General features: G+C 41.8%; 1 protein-coding gene across 1 annotated transcript in view; it reads left to right on the top strand.

Annotated features, from left to right (window-relative positions):
- The window catches only part of PLCL2 (phospholipase C like 2), a 185447-nt gene that overhangs the window by 115709 nt on the left and 56315 nt on the right, over positions 1–13423 (top strand). Inside the window, 1 exon segment of the mRNA XM_021678796.2 lies at positions 2356–2559. Coding sequence (XP_021534471.1) covers positions 2356–2559 — 204 coding nt within the window.

The following is a 13423-nucleotide window of genomic DNA, read 5'->3' on the forward strand; positions in this document are numbered from 1 at the left end:
TGATGACCTACCAAAGTAAAAGGCACATGTTCCAACCCTTTCTTCTGGAGCTGTAGTGCTAGGAAAATAGCAAGCACTTAAATGAGCCAGTATGTTTGTGTTTTGAGATGCCTCTTGATTTTGGAGGATGGCTATTCAAGTGTTTAAGTAAAAGACATGTGGTGTCTGTATTTATTAGAAGTCTAAGATAATAATTACCTCTAAACTGAATAATGGCTAAAAGCACTCAGTTGGGAGTTAATGTATGTAATTAAGGATCATCCACATGTCCAGCAGTATACTAGGGCCGGCCCCAGAGAGCTTCCGGCGCTACCCTGGCCCACCGTGTGAGAGTGCCTGCCGTGTCTGTGGTAGCTGCTTGGCGTGTGTTTATTAAAACATATATATTAAATGTATTATTTGGTTATATATCTATAAATAACTATTAAGAGAAGAATGCCACCAGCAAGTAAAATCTGACCCAGAATATTCAGCAGATTTCAACCCTGTACAGATTTTATAGATACCTCATTCATAAAAAGACCTTGCCACAGTAGAGGAATTTTATTCTCTTTCTCTCCAAGTCAAGGCATAACAGGAACCTCAAGAGCTCTTCTCTGTTTCTGAGGGCGAGAATGGCTTGGGACACCCTCAGCTCCGAGCAAGGCACGCCGTCGCCTGCCCCAGGGCTGCCACAGCATTCCCACGGTGGTCCTCTGGGGCTGGAGCATCCTGTCTCCAGTGCTGCGTGTGTGTGCTGCACCTGGCAGAGCAGTCAGTGGTGGGGGTTAATGAGCACCTGTCACGAGCAGGCAGTCTGGGCCACAAGGACGCAGCCATGAACGAGCCGTGCCTTCAGTTGGGCGTGGGCGGCGGGGAGGGGAAGAGACCATGAGCAGGTGAATGAGCAAACAGGACAGTCGCAGACACAAGCAAGAGCTGTGAAGAAAATAGGGAGGTGGGGTGGAGTGATTGGGAGACCCCACCCTAGACCCCACTGTCATGGTTTGTTGTCATGAGCAGTCAACATCCAAGTCATTTTGAGCAGAATGACGCAGAGTATGATGTCCACGTTTACAGAGATACTAATAAAAATAAAGTGTTTAAGAAAACCAAAGTGCTGCTCATTTTTCAGACTGGGGTATCTGAGAGCAGAAGACACAGGACTTGGAAGGCCTGGATTCCTCCCCTCTGGCCCCCAAGCTCAGCCCAGATCAGGACCCAAGGGCACCTGGAATAACTCCCATTTTGGTTAGAACTTACCGGTTGTTATAGCATGGTAATTAAAAGCATAAGCTTCAGCATCAACAGATTTCAGGTAAAATCTTGACTCCTTCACTCACCAGCTGTGTGACCTTAGAGAAGTAATAGAGAGAGGTTATAGCCGAGACTCCGCTCCCTCACCCACAGCGTGGCTGGTTGAGAGGATTAAGCGAGGTAATGGGTACTAAGTAGTCCTACTCGCTTAGCACTTGGTAAGTGCTCCAAGAATGCCAGCAGTGACATTTGACAGTGTCAAGGGGTTTTCCTTACCGGATATTTTAATGGCATAGCTCTGGTGATGAGAAAAGAGAGAGAGGGGTGGTAGGGGAGAAACGTTACAATCAGTGGCTATACTAATAGGGCAGGGTCTCCTACTGGGCAGACCTCTCAAGTAAACTGCTTTGTCCTCAAAATTCCTTTAGATTTTCTGGTGGTTTGGCTGACAATCTTTGGTAGATTGGCTGGTAGATCTTTGCCTTCACATGACTTCCAAAGCTAAGAAAGAGAGATGGAGCACTCCCTCTCTCATGCCCTCAGAGGAACAAAACATATCAAAACTGTGATCTTGGGCTTCTAGCCTCCGTAACTGAGACAATAAATTTGTTGTTTAACCCCCCCCCCAAAAATCCATTTGATTTGGAACCAGTGTAAATAGGTGAGAGACATTCAAGTTTCTCCCTCAAAAATACTCCTTTCCTTTTTGGATGGCTGGCATATTTGATACTTACTTTAAACCTGATTTGATTTTTTTCCTTTACCTTTTTTGAATGCAGAAGCCATTCTTTTTGTTTGCTCATGATTGCATATCAGCCTTAGCACCACTGTGAACTCTGATCTGAAAAGAGGCTTTACCCTTCAGATGAATTTTACTTACTCGCATTTTCTGTACTTTTGATAAATTGGTATTGAAAATGTCTGTAACTATTTATTTTGGAAAATAGCCATTTTTCCTGGCATGAAATAATCATTAGTTAATTCTGTCATGACATTGCTAATAACGGTTGTTACTGAACCAGGCAGTTCAAGTATAATCAAGTATATCAAATAGAATATCCACGAGAAATTAAAGCCTCCGGTTAATTACAAAGCGCCTCCTTTCTTTCCACTTAACAGAATGCCGTGGTGTCATTCAAGGAGCTGTGTGGCCTCTCCTCTGTGGCCAATCTCATGCAGTGCATGTTGGCGGTGTCACCCCGCTTCCTGGGACCTGATAACACGCCCCTGGTGGTCTTGAATCTGAGCGAGCAGTATCCCATGATGGAGTTGCAGGGAATTGTGCCTGAGGTTCTAAAGAAGATTGTAACAACTTACGACATGGTGAGTTGTTCTTTGTACTTTTGTGGAGGCTGGGTGAGAGAGCTATCTTAAGACAATACACCAGACATACATACTCAGGCGCTCTTGCTAGGGTGTGCTTTCCTATTTCATGCTTCATTTACCTATGGTGGAAAAACGATTCCTCAGACTTTGCTGTATTTGAAAGGGCTCAGTGTTTTATTGTCCTTGTTTTAGAAAGCAGGGTTCAGAAACACTTGCCTTAGTCGGATTAAATAGTAGTTAGCTTTTCAAGAATATATCCGAATTGATTTCTAAAGCATATGCTATTTTCCACACATACATGGCAAAGGACTTTTTTTTTTATCTTTCTCTGGAACCAGCCTTTGATTTGCTCATTTTTATTTTGTTTTCACTTTTTCAGACTGGTAAAAGTAAGAAATTTAATTTTTTCTAACATAAATTTTCAGCACCATTAGGGGCAATTGCTTCCATCCCATGATTATAATGTGTAATGCTTTCCTTCCTTACAGCAGCTGCTCTGCGATACCTATAATTTGTAAGCAACTTAACGTTAATGAGGTGTCCTCAGGATACCTAGAATATTACATTTTTGTGCTTACATATATCTTGCATTTTTGTGAATCATATCCTGGTCTTATTGTACTTTTTGACTTATCATAGCTCTAAGGGAGAATTCGTGGGCAAATAGCACTGTTTCGAGCCCACTATGTCACTGAGGCTGTCAGCACTCACGAGTGCTGACGGTTACTCTCTAGCCTGCGAGGTTTAAGGCTGGTGTTGGACACTCCTCTCCCAGACAGGCCAGGCTATCAGCCTTTGCTCCTCAGGGTGCTCAGAGTTAAGAGGCTGCATCCACCACCTTCTCTACACAAAATGCATGAGCCGTGACCACAAAACACCACAAAACATCAGGCTTTGTCTGATATGGCCACTGTGGTTAAAGACAGAATGGGATCGGCATCATAAGCCTTAGCAGAAATATTTTTGACTCTTCAGGGAAGTTGATCTGAAAGCTTTAATTCAGAGGGGTTTATATGATTCAAAGGAAAGACAAAACAGATTAGGCCAGCATTTCCCACAGTGTGTTCAGAGGAAACTTGGTTTCTTAGGATATTAGTAAATGTCACGTGGGAGTAAGGGCTCCATGGTAAAGCAATTTGGGGAAATACTATTGAACAAAACTAATCATATGTCTTTACTGCGGGACATCTTAGGGCCTTTTCTTTGCTGACACACTGAGTTCCCAAGAGGGCAATAGATAGAGAATGCCCTGTTTCACAAATTGACTTCACCAAGGGGTACTGTTTCCAAGAACAAAAGTTCTAAATACCTTTTGTTCTTGGTCTTCTTCACTTCTTGATCTTACTTGCTCAAGTCTTCAGGCAAATAAGATCTGGAAGTACAAGTCATTAGAATGCAGTATTTTAAACAGCTTATTGCTTCATTACCTTTTTCCTAGATTCCTCTGCAGTAGCCACACATTTTAGCAGATACGTATTAGTTCCTACTATTTCTAGCTTAGAATTCATGGTAGCATGAGCAATCTAAAGGACCAAACAGTGGGCTCTGCGGGCAAACCACGGAGAGTGGCAGTCAACCTGAAGAAAGAGGGAGGGCCAGGGGCAAGTGCTTCTAAACGCTGGGGAGGGAACTGTGCTGGGGGCTGCAAGGGCTGCAAGAATGAACTGGAATTGCCCTTGTCCTCAGAGAGCCATCCAGTCCACTGGAAGGTAACGGAGGCAGCTGGGGAGCAAAACACAGGACACTTATGCTGTGCTCCTTTGTAGCGAAAAGTGGAAAGAGAGGGGAAGAGGTAAAAATGGGAAAGCTTGAAGAACTCTTTCACACTGTGACCGAGGCCACGTAGTTAGTTCCCATCTCCTCCTGTTTTGTGAGAAGAAGCCAAAAGAGGCAGCTGATGTGTGTAAATGCTTCTTAAGCTTAAGCCACACATAAAATCCTTAGACAGCTTGTAGACCTCTTTTGTTCACCAAAATCTAACATGACTTAGACCCTTGGTGCTTCACGGATTTCTGCAGCAGTCCCACAGTGACATTTCCTCACGGTAACCTTTTTTTTTTTTTTTTTTTTTTAAGATTTTATTTATTTATTTGAGAGAGAGAATGAGATAGAGAGAGCATGAGAGGGGGGAGGGTCAGAGGGAGAAGCAGACCCCCCGCTGAGCAGGGAGCCCGATGCGGGACCCGATCCCGGGACTCCGGGATCATGACCTGAGCCGAAGGCAGTCGCTTAACCAACTGAGCCACCCAGGCGCCCCTCACGGTAACCTTTTTACCAGGAACTTCCTGAGAGTAGGGTGGCGGCACCCCACGTGGGTGGTAACGGGGGGACCGGGCAGGGGTGATGACCCAGGACCTAGTCCAGCGGCTGATTGCCGACCCCAAGCAGGAGGTTCTCAGGGCTCATAGCACAGAGGCTCTGGACGCCAGCAACCTCCCAGCACCCATCCCAGTATTTGGCACAGAAATCCCTCAGTGCTCCTTAGTTCCCTGCTCCCTTGCTCTTCTGGGCTGCTAAATGATAACTCTTATTACGCAACTTTTGTTTACACATAACTGGAGAGTTGTGTCGCTGCAGAAATGATCAGACAGAATGTTTTAGCGTGTTCAAATTTTTTAAATTGTGAAATTTACTCTTACATAATGTTTAATTGACATAGCTGTGCTGCATTATACCCCTGGCTCTATTGATTTGTTCTGTTTTAACTCCCTCTGAAAAACTAAGCCATAAAATATTTAAAATTAATTTCAAATTATTATAATTTGAATTTTAAAAACTAATATTTCTACAGCAATAACTCTTGTAATATTTATATTTTATAGTCTTTTTTTTTTTTTTTTAGTAACTTAATGGTTTCTTACCTTGTGACAATTAATTTATTAAAGCTAGCTAAAGGAGTATTGATGGGAAGTATATTAAGGTCCTGGACAGTCTGTAACTTTAAATATAGCTCTTTATTTTTGTAATGTTATGTTGAGCTTTACCCAGAATTAACCTTGGAAATAAGATCTTACTTCATTTTGTTGACTTCCCATTTCTAATATGAAGGCTCCAAATGATAAGTAAGAGTGGTGTGAGAAATCCCCTCCAGAGCTCCTGTGTCATTGCCAGTCTACACTGCTGAAGCTTGCCCTCTAGGGAGGCCAGGGCCATACATGGCATCTCCTAAGAGTGTGCAGATATGGGGGCGCCTGGGTGGCTCAGATGGTTAAGCGTCTGCCTTCGGCTCAGGTTATGATCCCAGTGTCCTGGGATCGAGCCCCGCATCGGGCTTCCTGCTCAGCGGGGAGCCTGCTTCTCCCTCTCCCTCTGCCTCTCTCCCTGCTCATGCTCTCTCCCTCTCTCTCTCTCTCTGTATCTCTGTGTCTCAAATGAATAAATAAAAAAATCTTTAAAAAAAAATATAAGAGTGTGCAGATATGTATTTATGCTGTCACGATTGTGATTACTTTTCATTGTCTAAACTCTTATTAATAGGCCAGTGTATCAGAAATATGCCATTTTCTTTGAGAAAAAGGAGAATGCAGAGAAGGTTGACCATGGAAATGTGAACAACTTGTAAGCCATTCTGGAGGCTAGAAAAGGATGACCATGTCCAGGGTGGTCACACCTCCTGGTCTTCCTGCTGATATACCTCTTGCCCCAGACTAATTATTAATCGTTCTCCCTTTAACTCTTAGAAGTATCCCTGTTTTGGGGTGGTTCAGTCAGTTAAGGGTCTGCCTTTGGCTTAGGTCATGATCCCAGAGTTCTGGGATCGAGCCCTGCATTGGGCTCCCTGATCAGCGAGGAGTCTGCTTCTCCCTCTTCCTTTGCTCTTCCCCCTGCTTGTGCTTGCTTGCTCTCTCTCTCTCTCTCAAATAAACAAAAAATCTTCCAAAAAAAAAAAAAGTATTCCTGTTTAGATAATTACTTACATGTTCACCCTATCCATGGCCCCTAGATTGTCCTAATGGCTCTTGTGATTACCACCAACAAATGGATCTTCTAAATTGCCCAAGTTGTGGTTTTACCCTTTGTGTGGTCCCTCCTTGGGTCCTGGAAGTGGTGAGGTTTAACCCTGGGTCAAAGCCATGCAGGTGTCAAAGCCACTCAGGAGTAAAGGAAGAAGAGAAGTACAGACACTTTCTTAGACTAGGCAGACTGGGGTGGGGGTTGTTGAAAACAGGGACTGGACTGGTATGGAGAGTGGGAATGGCCATGTGTTGTCAGACAAATAAGCCTTTTCTCCCTTTGAGGTGTTTACAGTTTAATAGAAGAAATAAAGTGTATCCGTAAATAGTAAGATGATACGTAACAGATATTTTAAAATATGTGAACAAACCATTTGGATGTTTATGGACAAGAATGGTCAGTTTCCGGTTTAGGGATTAGGAAGACTTCAGGGAACTATTGGACTTTGAGCTAGACCTTTAAGAATGAGTCACATTTCAAAAGGTAGAGGTGATAAGAAGGAGGCTGTTCAAAGCTGAGTTCATGGAGTGAAATGTGCTCAGAAATGTGGACGCACATATTCTGGGAGATTCACGTGAGGGCCGTGGTAGTTCCTGCACAGCTCTGAGTAGTACAGGGCAAGGCTCAGACTCAGGCATTACACACTGTAGGAGGCTGAGAGTGAAAGAGAGCCCGGAGACCACATGGTGAGTGCCTTTATTTTGTTGCCGATCAGGTGGAAACAACGGAAATCCTGTGGCACATCAAATTAGTGGCAGAACTAGGTTTAGGAGTCTCTTTATCCCGTGTTTTTTCTGCAATCCAGGTGAGGAAAAATGAACCATGTGTGGTTTATAGATGAGTGATCAATATACAGATAAAGCCCAGATATCTTCAATAATAATAATCCAAAGTTGTTCATGTGGGGTTCTCCAAGTAAGAGGTAACTTGTTTCTGATTCCTGTTCCTCATGATGATGGAAAAGAATTCATTTTTCATACTTTGGAATAGATTAAAAGGATTTGATGAGCTTAAACTAAGGAAGACTATTTCAATAGTTAGATCAGATTCCACTCAAAGAAATCTGGTTATAAGTAGCTGAACATATCTCTTATAGTATTACTTCAGAAAACAAAACATTTAAATATTTTACTTAAAATTTATGTAAATGAACTTGAATGCATTTGCTGTTCACGATCGAATATCAAAATTGAGCTAGAATGTTCTCTCATGTAATTTAAAGCTGGTGGGAGAAAGTAAGGATAACGTAACCTGAGTTTAAGACATTCTAGTGAATTACTGGGTACTCTTTGCAATACACAGTGCTCTTAAGAACACATCTGCACTGGCATTTCAATGTAAACCTTCCCCTCCCATCAGTATCAGTGACCTAATTCATCATCTTTTTAAATGAAAGTGATTTTTACCATCCTTTTAGTATTGACGAAAGTAATAATTCAGCTCTCTAGCTATCTTTGTTTATCCGTTTCCTATTTCAGACTTAAAATTTCTAAATTTTTGTGAGATCTATACTAAAATATAGAGACCAAGAAGTCAACATTCTTTCTCTTTAGAGAGAGGACAGTGGAAATGCTGCATAAAAAGAAAGTTCTCTTTACAAATTTTTTTCATTGCACTTTGAGGACAGTATTCAAAGTGAAATAAGCCAGACATGGAAAGATAAGTACTACATGATTCCACTTATGTGAGGTATCTAAAATAGCCAAATTCATACAATCCGAGACTGGACTGGTAGTTACCAGGAGCTGGAGGAAGGGGGAATGGAGTTATTAATCAACAGGCACAGTTCCAGTTAAGTATGATGAGTAAGCTCCAGAGCCCCCTGGCCAGCATTGTGCCAGTAGTCAACAGAAATGTGTCGTACACCTAAAGTTTGTTACGAGGAAGGCTCTCCCGTGAAGGGGTTCTTAATACAACTTTTTTAAGAAAAAAAAAGTTTTTCCTTGATTTTGCTATGATTTTCTGTGATATGGACTATGCTTCAGTCACTGTAATGAACTTGAAGGTGGAGTTGTAGGGAATGAAAGGAGAGAAGAAACAGTAAAGAAAATGAGGCCCGATTCTGTTCCAGGCAGAAGGGCTGTTCAGGTGCACAGTCGTGGGCCCTCGGGCAGCCCCGTCTGCTCAGAGATTATACAGGACTTCATTCCTACCGTTGCAGTGCCTTTATATCTACTTCCTATTTAAAATTAGTTTGTTTTGATCTTTTACAGCTTCACAAAAATCTTGATTTTAATTGCTTTCACATTTAATTAAGAAAGCATACTCTGGGGAATCCATTTATCCAGTAGAGAATAGTATTTTTTCAGTGTTAAAAGGGAGGGACCTGATGCTTTGTCTATTTGCTGAGTGTTTTTATATAAATTACTGAATAGTCCCTTCTAACTCATTACTTTAAATGTTTCTTTTAAAAGAAGTTTCTTTAAATAAAATATGTGAAATGAAGGGCTTCTTTTCTTATACAGACATGTTGGCAATTGGCACGCAACATCAGGAGCACTCTGCTTTATCTTATGGGTGTGGTTTCATGTATTTTGTCTTGCCACTGCTTAATGTGGTGAAGAGATAAATCACACTTCATAATTAATGGAGTCGGCCCATCTGGACCAAGCCAGAGATAATCTGTAATAAGGCCGCTATTGATCCCCGTCTCCTTTGTGGCTCCTTTTATCACTTTACTGCCTCAGACATTAAAAGCTTCTTTTAATTGGAGGTATCAACCTTCCCAAAAAAGACCAGATAGATTATTATGCTTTAGGATAAGACTGAACTTAGGTGTGTGTGTGTGTGTGTAAGTGTAAATGAGAAATGGGAGCGTGCTCTTGGCATCGTTTCAGTTCTCGCATAGATTTCATTTGAACCAAGGCCACCAGGGCAACTGTTACAGTGCAGTAGTTTGGTGGGGTCTCTACTGTTTTACTTCTCTGTTTGGAGTCTTTCTTTTGCCTTTTAAAGGGGCAGAGCAAGATTGCTTATTTTTCAAACACTGAATTCTTTTTTATTTTAATATTTTTATTTCACTGAGTCTGATGGAAACTATGTATAAAACATATCTGAAACCTAAAGCTCCAGAAAACTTAGGGAACTTCTTTCTAAACCTATGCTTTATGTAGAAGAACACTACTACATTTTTGATAGTACAAGATCATTGAAGCACTGTGATCTTTTTTTTTTTTTTTTTTTTGCCTATCCAAGAGCAGGGAAATTACTTGTTCCCATCAAATCCCACATTGCATTTTGGATTTTGCTTACATTCCTTCAGAGTTTATTTTTGATATTCTCTTCTTGCTTGGAAGTATTTTATGTTTCTGCAATAGGTAAAGATGTTTGCTAAGTTCTTCTTTCTGTCAAGGACACTTCCAGGAAATCAAAAAAAAAAAAAAGAAAGGACTGTATACATATTTAAAATGCTGTCCTTTCTCTGTAAATAAGACACACAGTTCTTTTGGTTAATCATGATGTGCACTGGTGGCTTTTCAAAGCTGGGAGGAAGTGTTTAGCTTCCTTATCCTAATTTATTCAGTAAACTTTTGTCTCTGTTTGACTTTGAGTAAGTACAAGTTCCCTGAGCAGAGGGGGCTGCGCTGCTGTGGTCAGCACCCAGGCTCAGCCCTCTACGATCTGTGCCTCTGGGCAGAGTCTGAGTGCGAACCCCACACTCAACTCAGACGGCAAAGAAAAATGCAGCCTTCCTCTCTCTCTCAGGTGGGTATTCCCCAATTTCTGTTCAGTTTGGTGAACTTGATCCATTGCATTGACTTATTTTATCCACTTTGGACTATAAATACTTGTCTCTTGAGGTAAACTGCTCAGCCTCTCAGACTTTCTCTCTTGCGCTCTGCCTCTCTACAAAGTGGCCACTGGTTACTTGGAGGGGAATGGTTGCAGAAGGCTTCTTCCTGTGTCCTTATAAAGAACATCACTCTAAAGCTTGCCATCCTCTCTTTTGCCCCCATTCGCCTTGAGACTGGGCCATGCAGTGGAGGGAGTCCCTAGCTCTATTTACAATCACTCAGGACTGCAGGAGATGGACTTGTAACTTCTCCACTGCTCCTTCCCTCCTTCCATATGAGCGTGGCCAATGCCTTCGGCCCAGCCTTGGGAGGTGGAAGGCCACTCTCCTCTGCCCTAGGGCATAAAGCTCTGTGATCTATGGGTTGATTTTTCATATGTTAAAATAATTCATAAAATTATTTCTCCTTGACAAATCCTGACTTTCAAGCCTGTTGTTTTGGTGGGAACCCAGATAAAAATCTAATTTGACCTTTAAAACTGAGAAGTGTCTGTTTTTTATAAGCGACCTGCGCTTCACCCAGGGCTCTGACACTAGCTGTTTGAATCCGTGGAAAGCCCCCAGGGCAAAATATTTTCTAAAGTATGGCAATGCATGTGGGAAAAAGTACCCTCTTCTCATAGCACCTGTGTTCTTGCTGCAGCCCCCTTGGATGTCAGCATTCCCTTCCCACTGCAGCACATCTCCTGGATTGCTGGAAAGATAGACTTCCTGAAATCCCAGCTAGAGAAAGCCCCAGGTGTTTCAGAAAGGAGCCAGAGGGTAGAGTTAGAAGTATGATGAGACAACTTTCAGATCCCCATCAGCTAAAGGGATTCTATTATGATCATGAAGAGAAATAGAGCCAGATTGTTCTCTGTGACCTTCACTATTGTTAGGTGAATAACATTCTTCTTAGAGCATCTTGGAACAGTGGCATCTGTTTGGTGTGTTTGGATGGATTAAGAAGTTATGTTAAGCCTAATAATTGCCAAGCAAGAAAAAGGGGAGAAAAATAACTTTAAGGACAAGTACTTCATGCCTATATTCCTCTAGCAATTGAAGTTTTCCAAATTCAAAACTTTTGATTTGCTACTATTAATACTATACAGCTCTTTCAAAAAAAAAAAAAAAAAGTTTGGGATGTCTGGGTGGCTCAGTCAGTTAAGCGTCTGCCTTCGGCTCAGGTCATGATCCCAGGGTCCTGGGATCGAGCCCCGAATCAGCCTCCTTGCTCAGTGGGGAGCCTGCTTCTCCCTCTGCCTGCTGCTCCCCCTGCTTGTTCTCTCTCTGTCTCTCTCCCTCTCTCTGACAAATAAATAAATAAAATCTAAAAAAGAAAAACAAATTAAGAAAAAAGTTTTTTCAACATCCAGAATCTGTCTGACATCTTAAAGTTTGGAATTATTTTTGTCACGTCCACAGAACGGTATCATCTCTACATCTAGTTTTGTAGGTATGAGTGTCCTCTTTTGTGGAAATCCTTTTCAAACAGAAAAGTGATAATCAAAGAAACAAAGAACCTAATTGGATTTCAGTGCATGGTAATTTATTTGTATGTCTTTATGCAGCTTGTGAGTTCCAGATCCTTTTAGTTTCACGGAAATGAAGATTAGCTGACTTAGAACATGCACTTCATAGCTCATTGATGCATTCAGCCTGCTTCTTCCCTTGTGCTTGGGAGCCCTCTGGTCCTCTCACCTTGGACCCAGAAGATGTCTGTGTCTCCCTCTAACCTTTGCTGTTGGCACAGAGGTGGCTTTGCCAGCTACTTTGGAAGAGAAATCAATGTGTTCATCTTCACCTCTGTCAGGTTGCCAAGACCTGAGCTGGAAACCCTGGAGCTCCCCAAGTGTGGGCTCCACTTTGAAACCCCAAGCACTACCTGGGCCACACCCCATTGGAGGACCCAGGAAATGCATTCTGACTGTTTAGCTTAATTAGTTTTCCTAACAGAGACAATTTCTGACCAGGTGGGGAGTTGGGGATGTGAAGCCTGCGGTGGTTCTTCATTTCACCTGGAGAAGTGGCTGTCTTTGCCATCTGAGCCCACAGTTCGCCCTCACGTCTGGCTGCATTTGGGGTTCAGAATGTTCTCCAGCCAGTTAAATGGAAATCGTTTGCCTGAGTGATTATTTTACCAGTGCTGGCCTCACAGTGCTGGTGGCTACAATTAACAAGAATCACACGTATGAATTTCTTTTCAAAGTAGTTTTTTGTCAAAGATTCATCAAAAGGATGAACTGTTTAATATTTCATTGTGTCCCATTGTTGTCCATACTCAGGTTAGAGTTTAGAAAACAAGTAAGTTACCTTGATAATATAATTTTATTGTTGCACTTTTGATGTTTTTAATATCATGCCCTGACTTTCTACATGTGAGATCCATTCACAGATTAATTTGATTTATTACCGCCCATTTTCGTGTAGTTTAGAACAGCATATGCTTTTCCATTTAGGAATTCAGCACTGTTGCAAGTGTAATTTGGAGTTGAGTTTAAAAAGATTGAAATTACATCAGATATTGTATAAAATTGTTAGTGGTGATACATAGATTTGTTTGTAAATGCAATGATGAGTGCCTCTGTGTTTGTGGACACATACTCTTTGGATGAGCAATCATAGTTTAGAAGATAACTCTCTAAGAAATGGGATAATTTGAATGGAACCAACTCCATGAAAATGAAGCTATTGAGATAACCAGCTTATATGAAAAATCATGTATTTCAGGATCGGTTTTGAGAAAATGTGATTGTAGACGCTTGCTTGAACCACCTTCTGGCATCTTTTCTTGGGCAGTAGGGTATACTCATTTCTGACCTTTTTTATTTTTAATCTGTTAAGTCCCTAGTTATGAACTAGAAACAAATTTTAAAGGTGTTTTTCCATAGCCTTTTGAATAGAGGCGGTGATTTTTCTCCACAGCTAGATGTGTTCCTATAAATAACATTTGGCGCTACACAAGCTTTGAAACCTACATCTTGTTGATATGTTACACTTGACCTCATCCTCACAAGAGGAATAGAATCCTGCCCTGCCTGTGGATTCATCCCTTCCTGATTTGGCATGGGTAGGAGTGCTCACCCTCAGCCTCACCAAACTGCGCCAGTCTGCAGGGGGCCGGGCGGTGACTGC

This window comes from Neomonachus schauinslandi, chromosome 1 (assembly GCF_002201575.2).
Source record: "Neomonachus schauinslandi chromosome 1, ASM220157v2, whole genome shotgun sequence".
In the NCBI taxonomy this organism is placed as follows: Eukaryota; Metazoa; Chordata; class Mammalia; order Carnivora; family Phocidae; genus Neomonachus; species Neomonachus schauinslandi.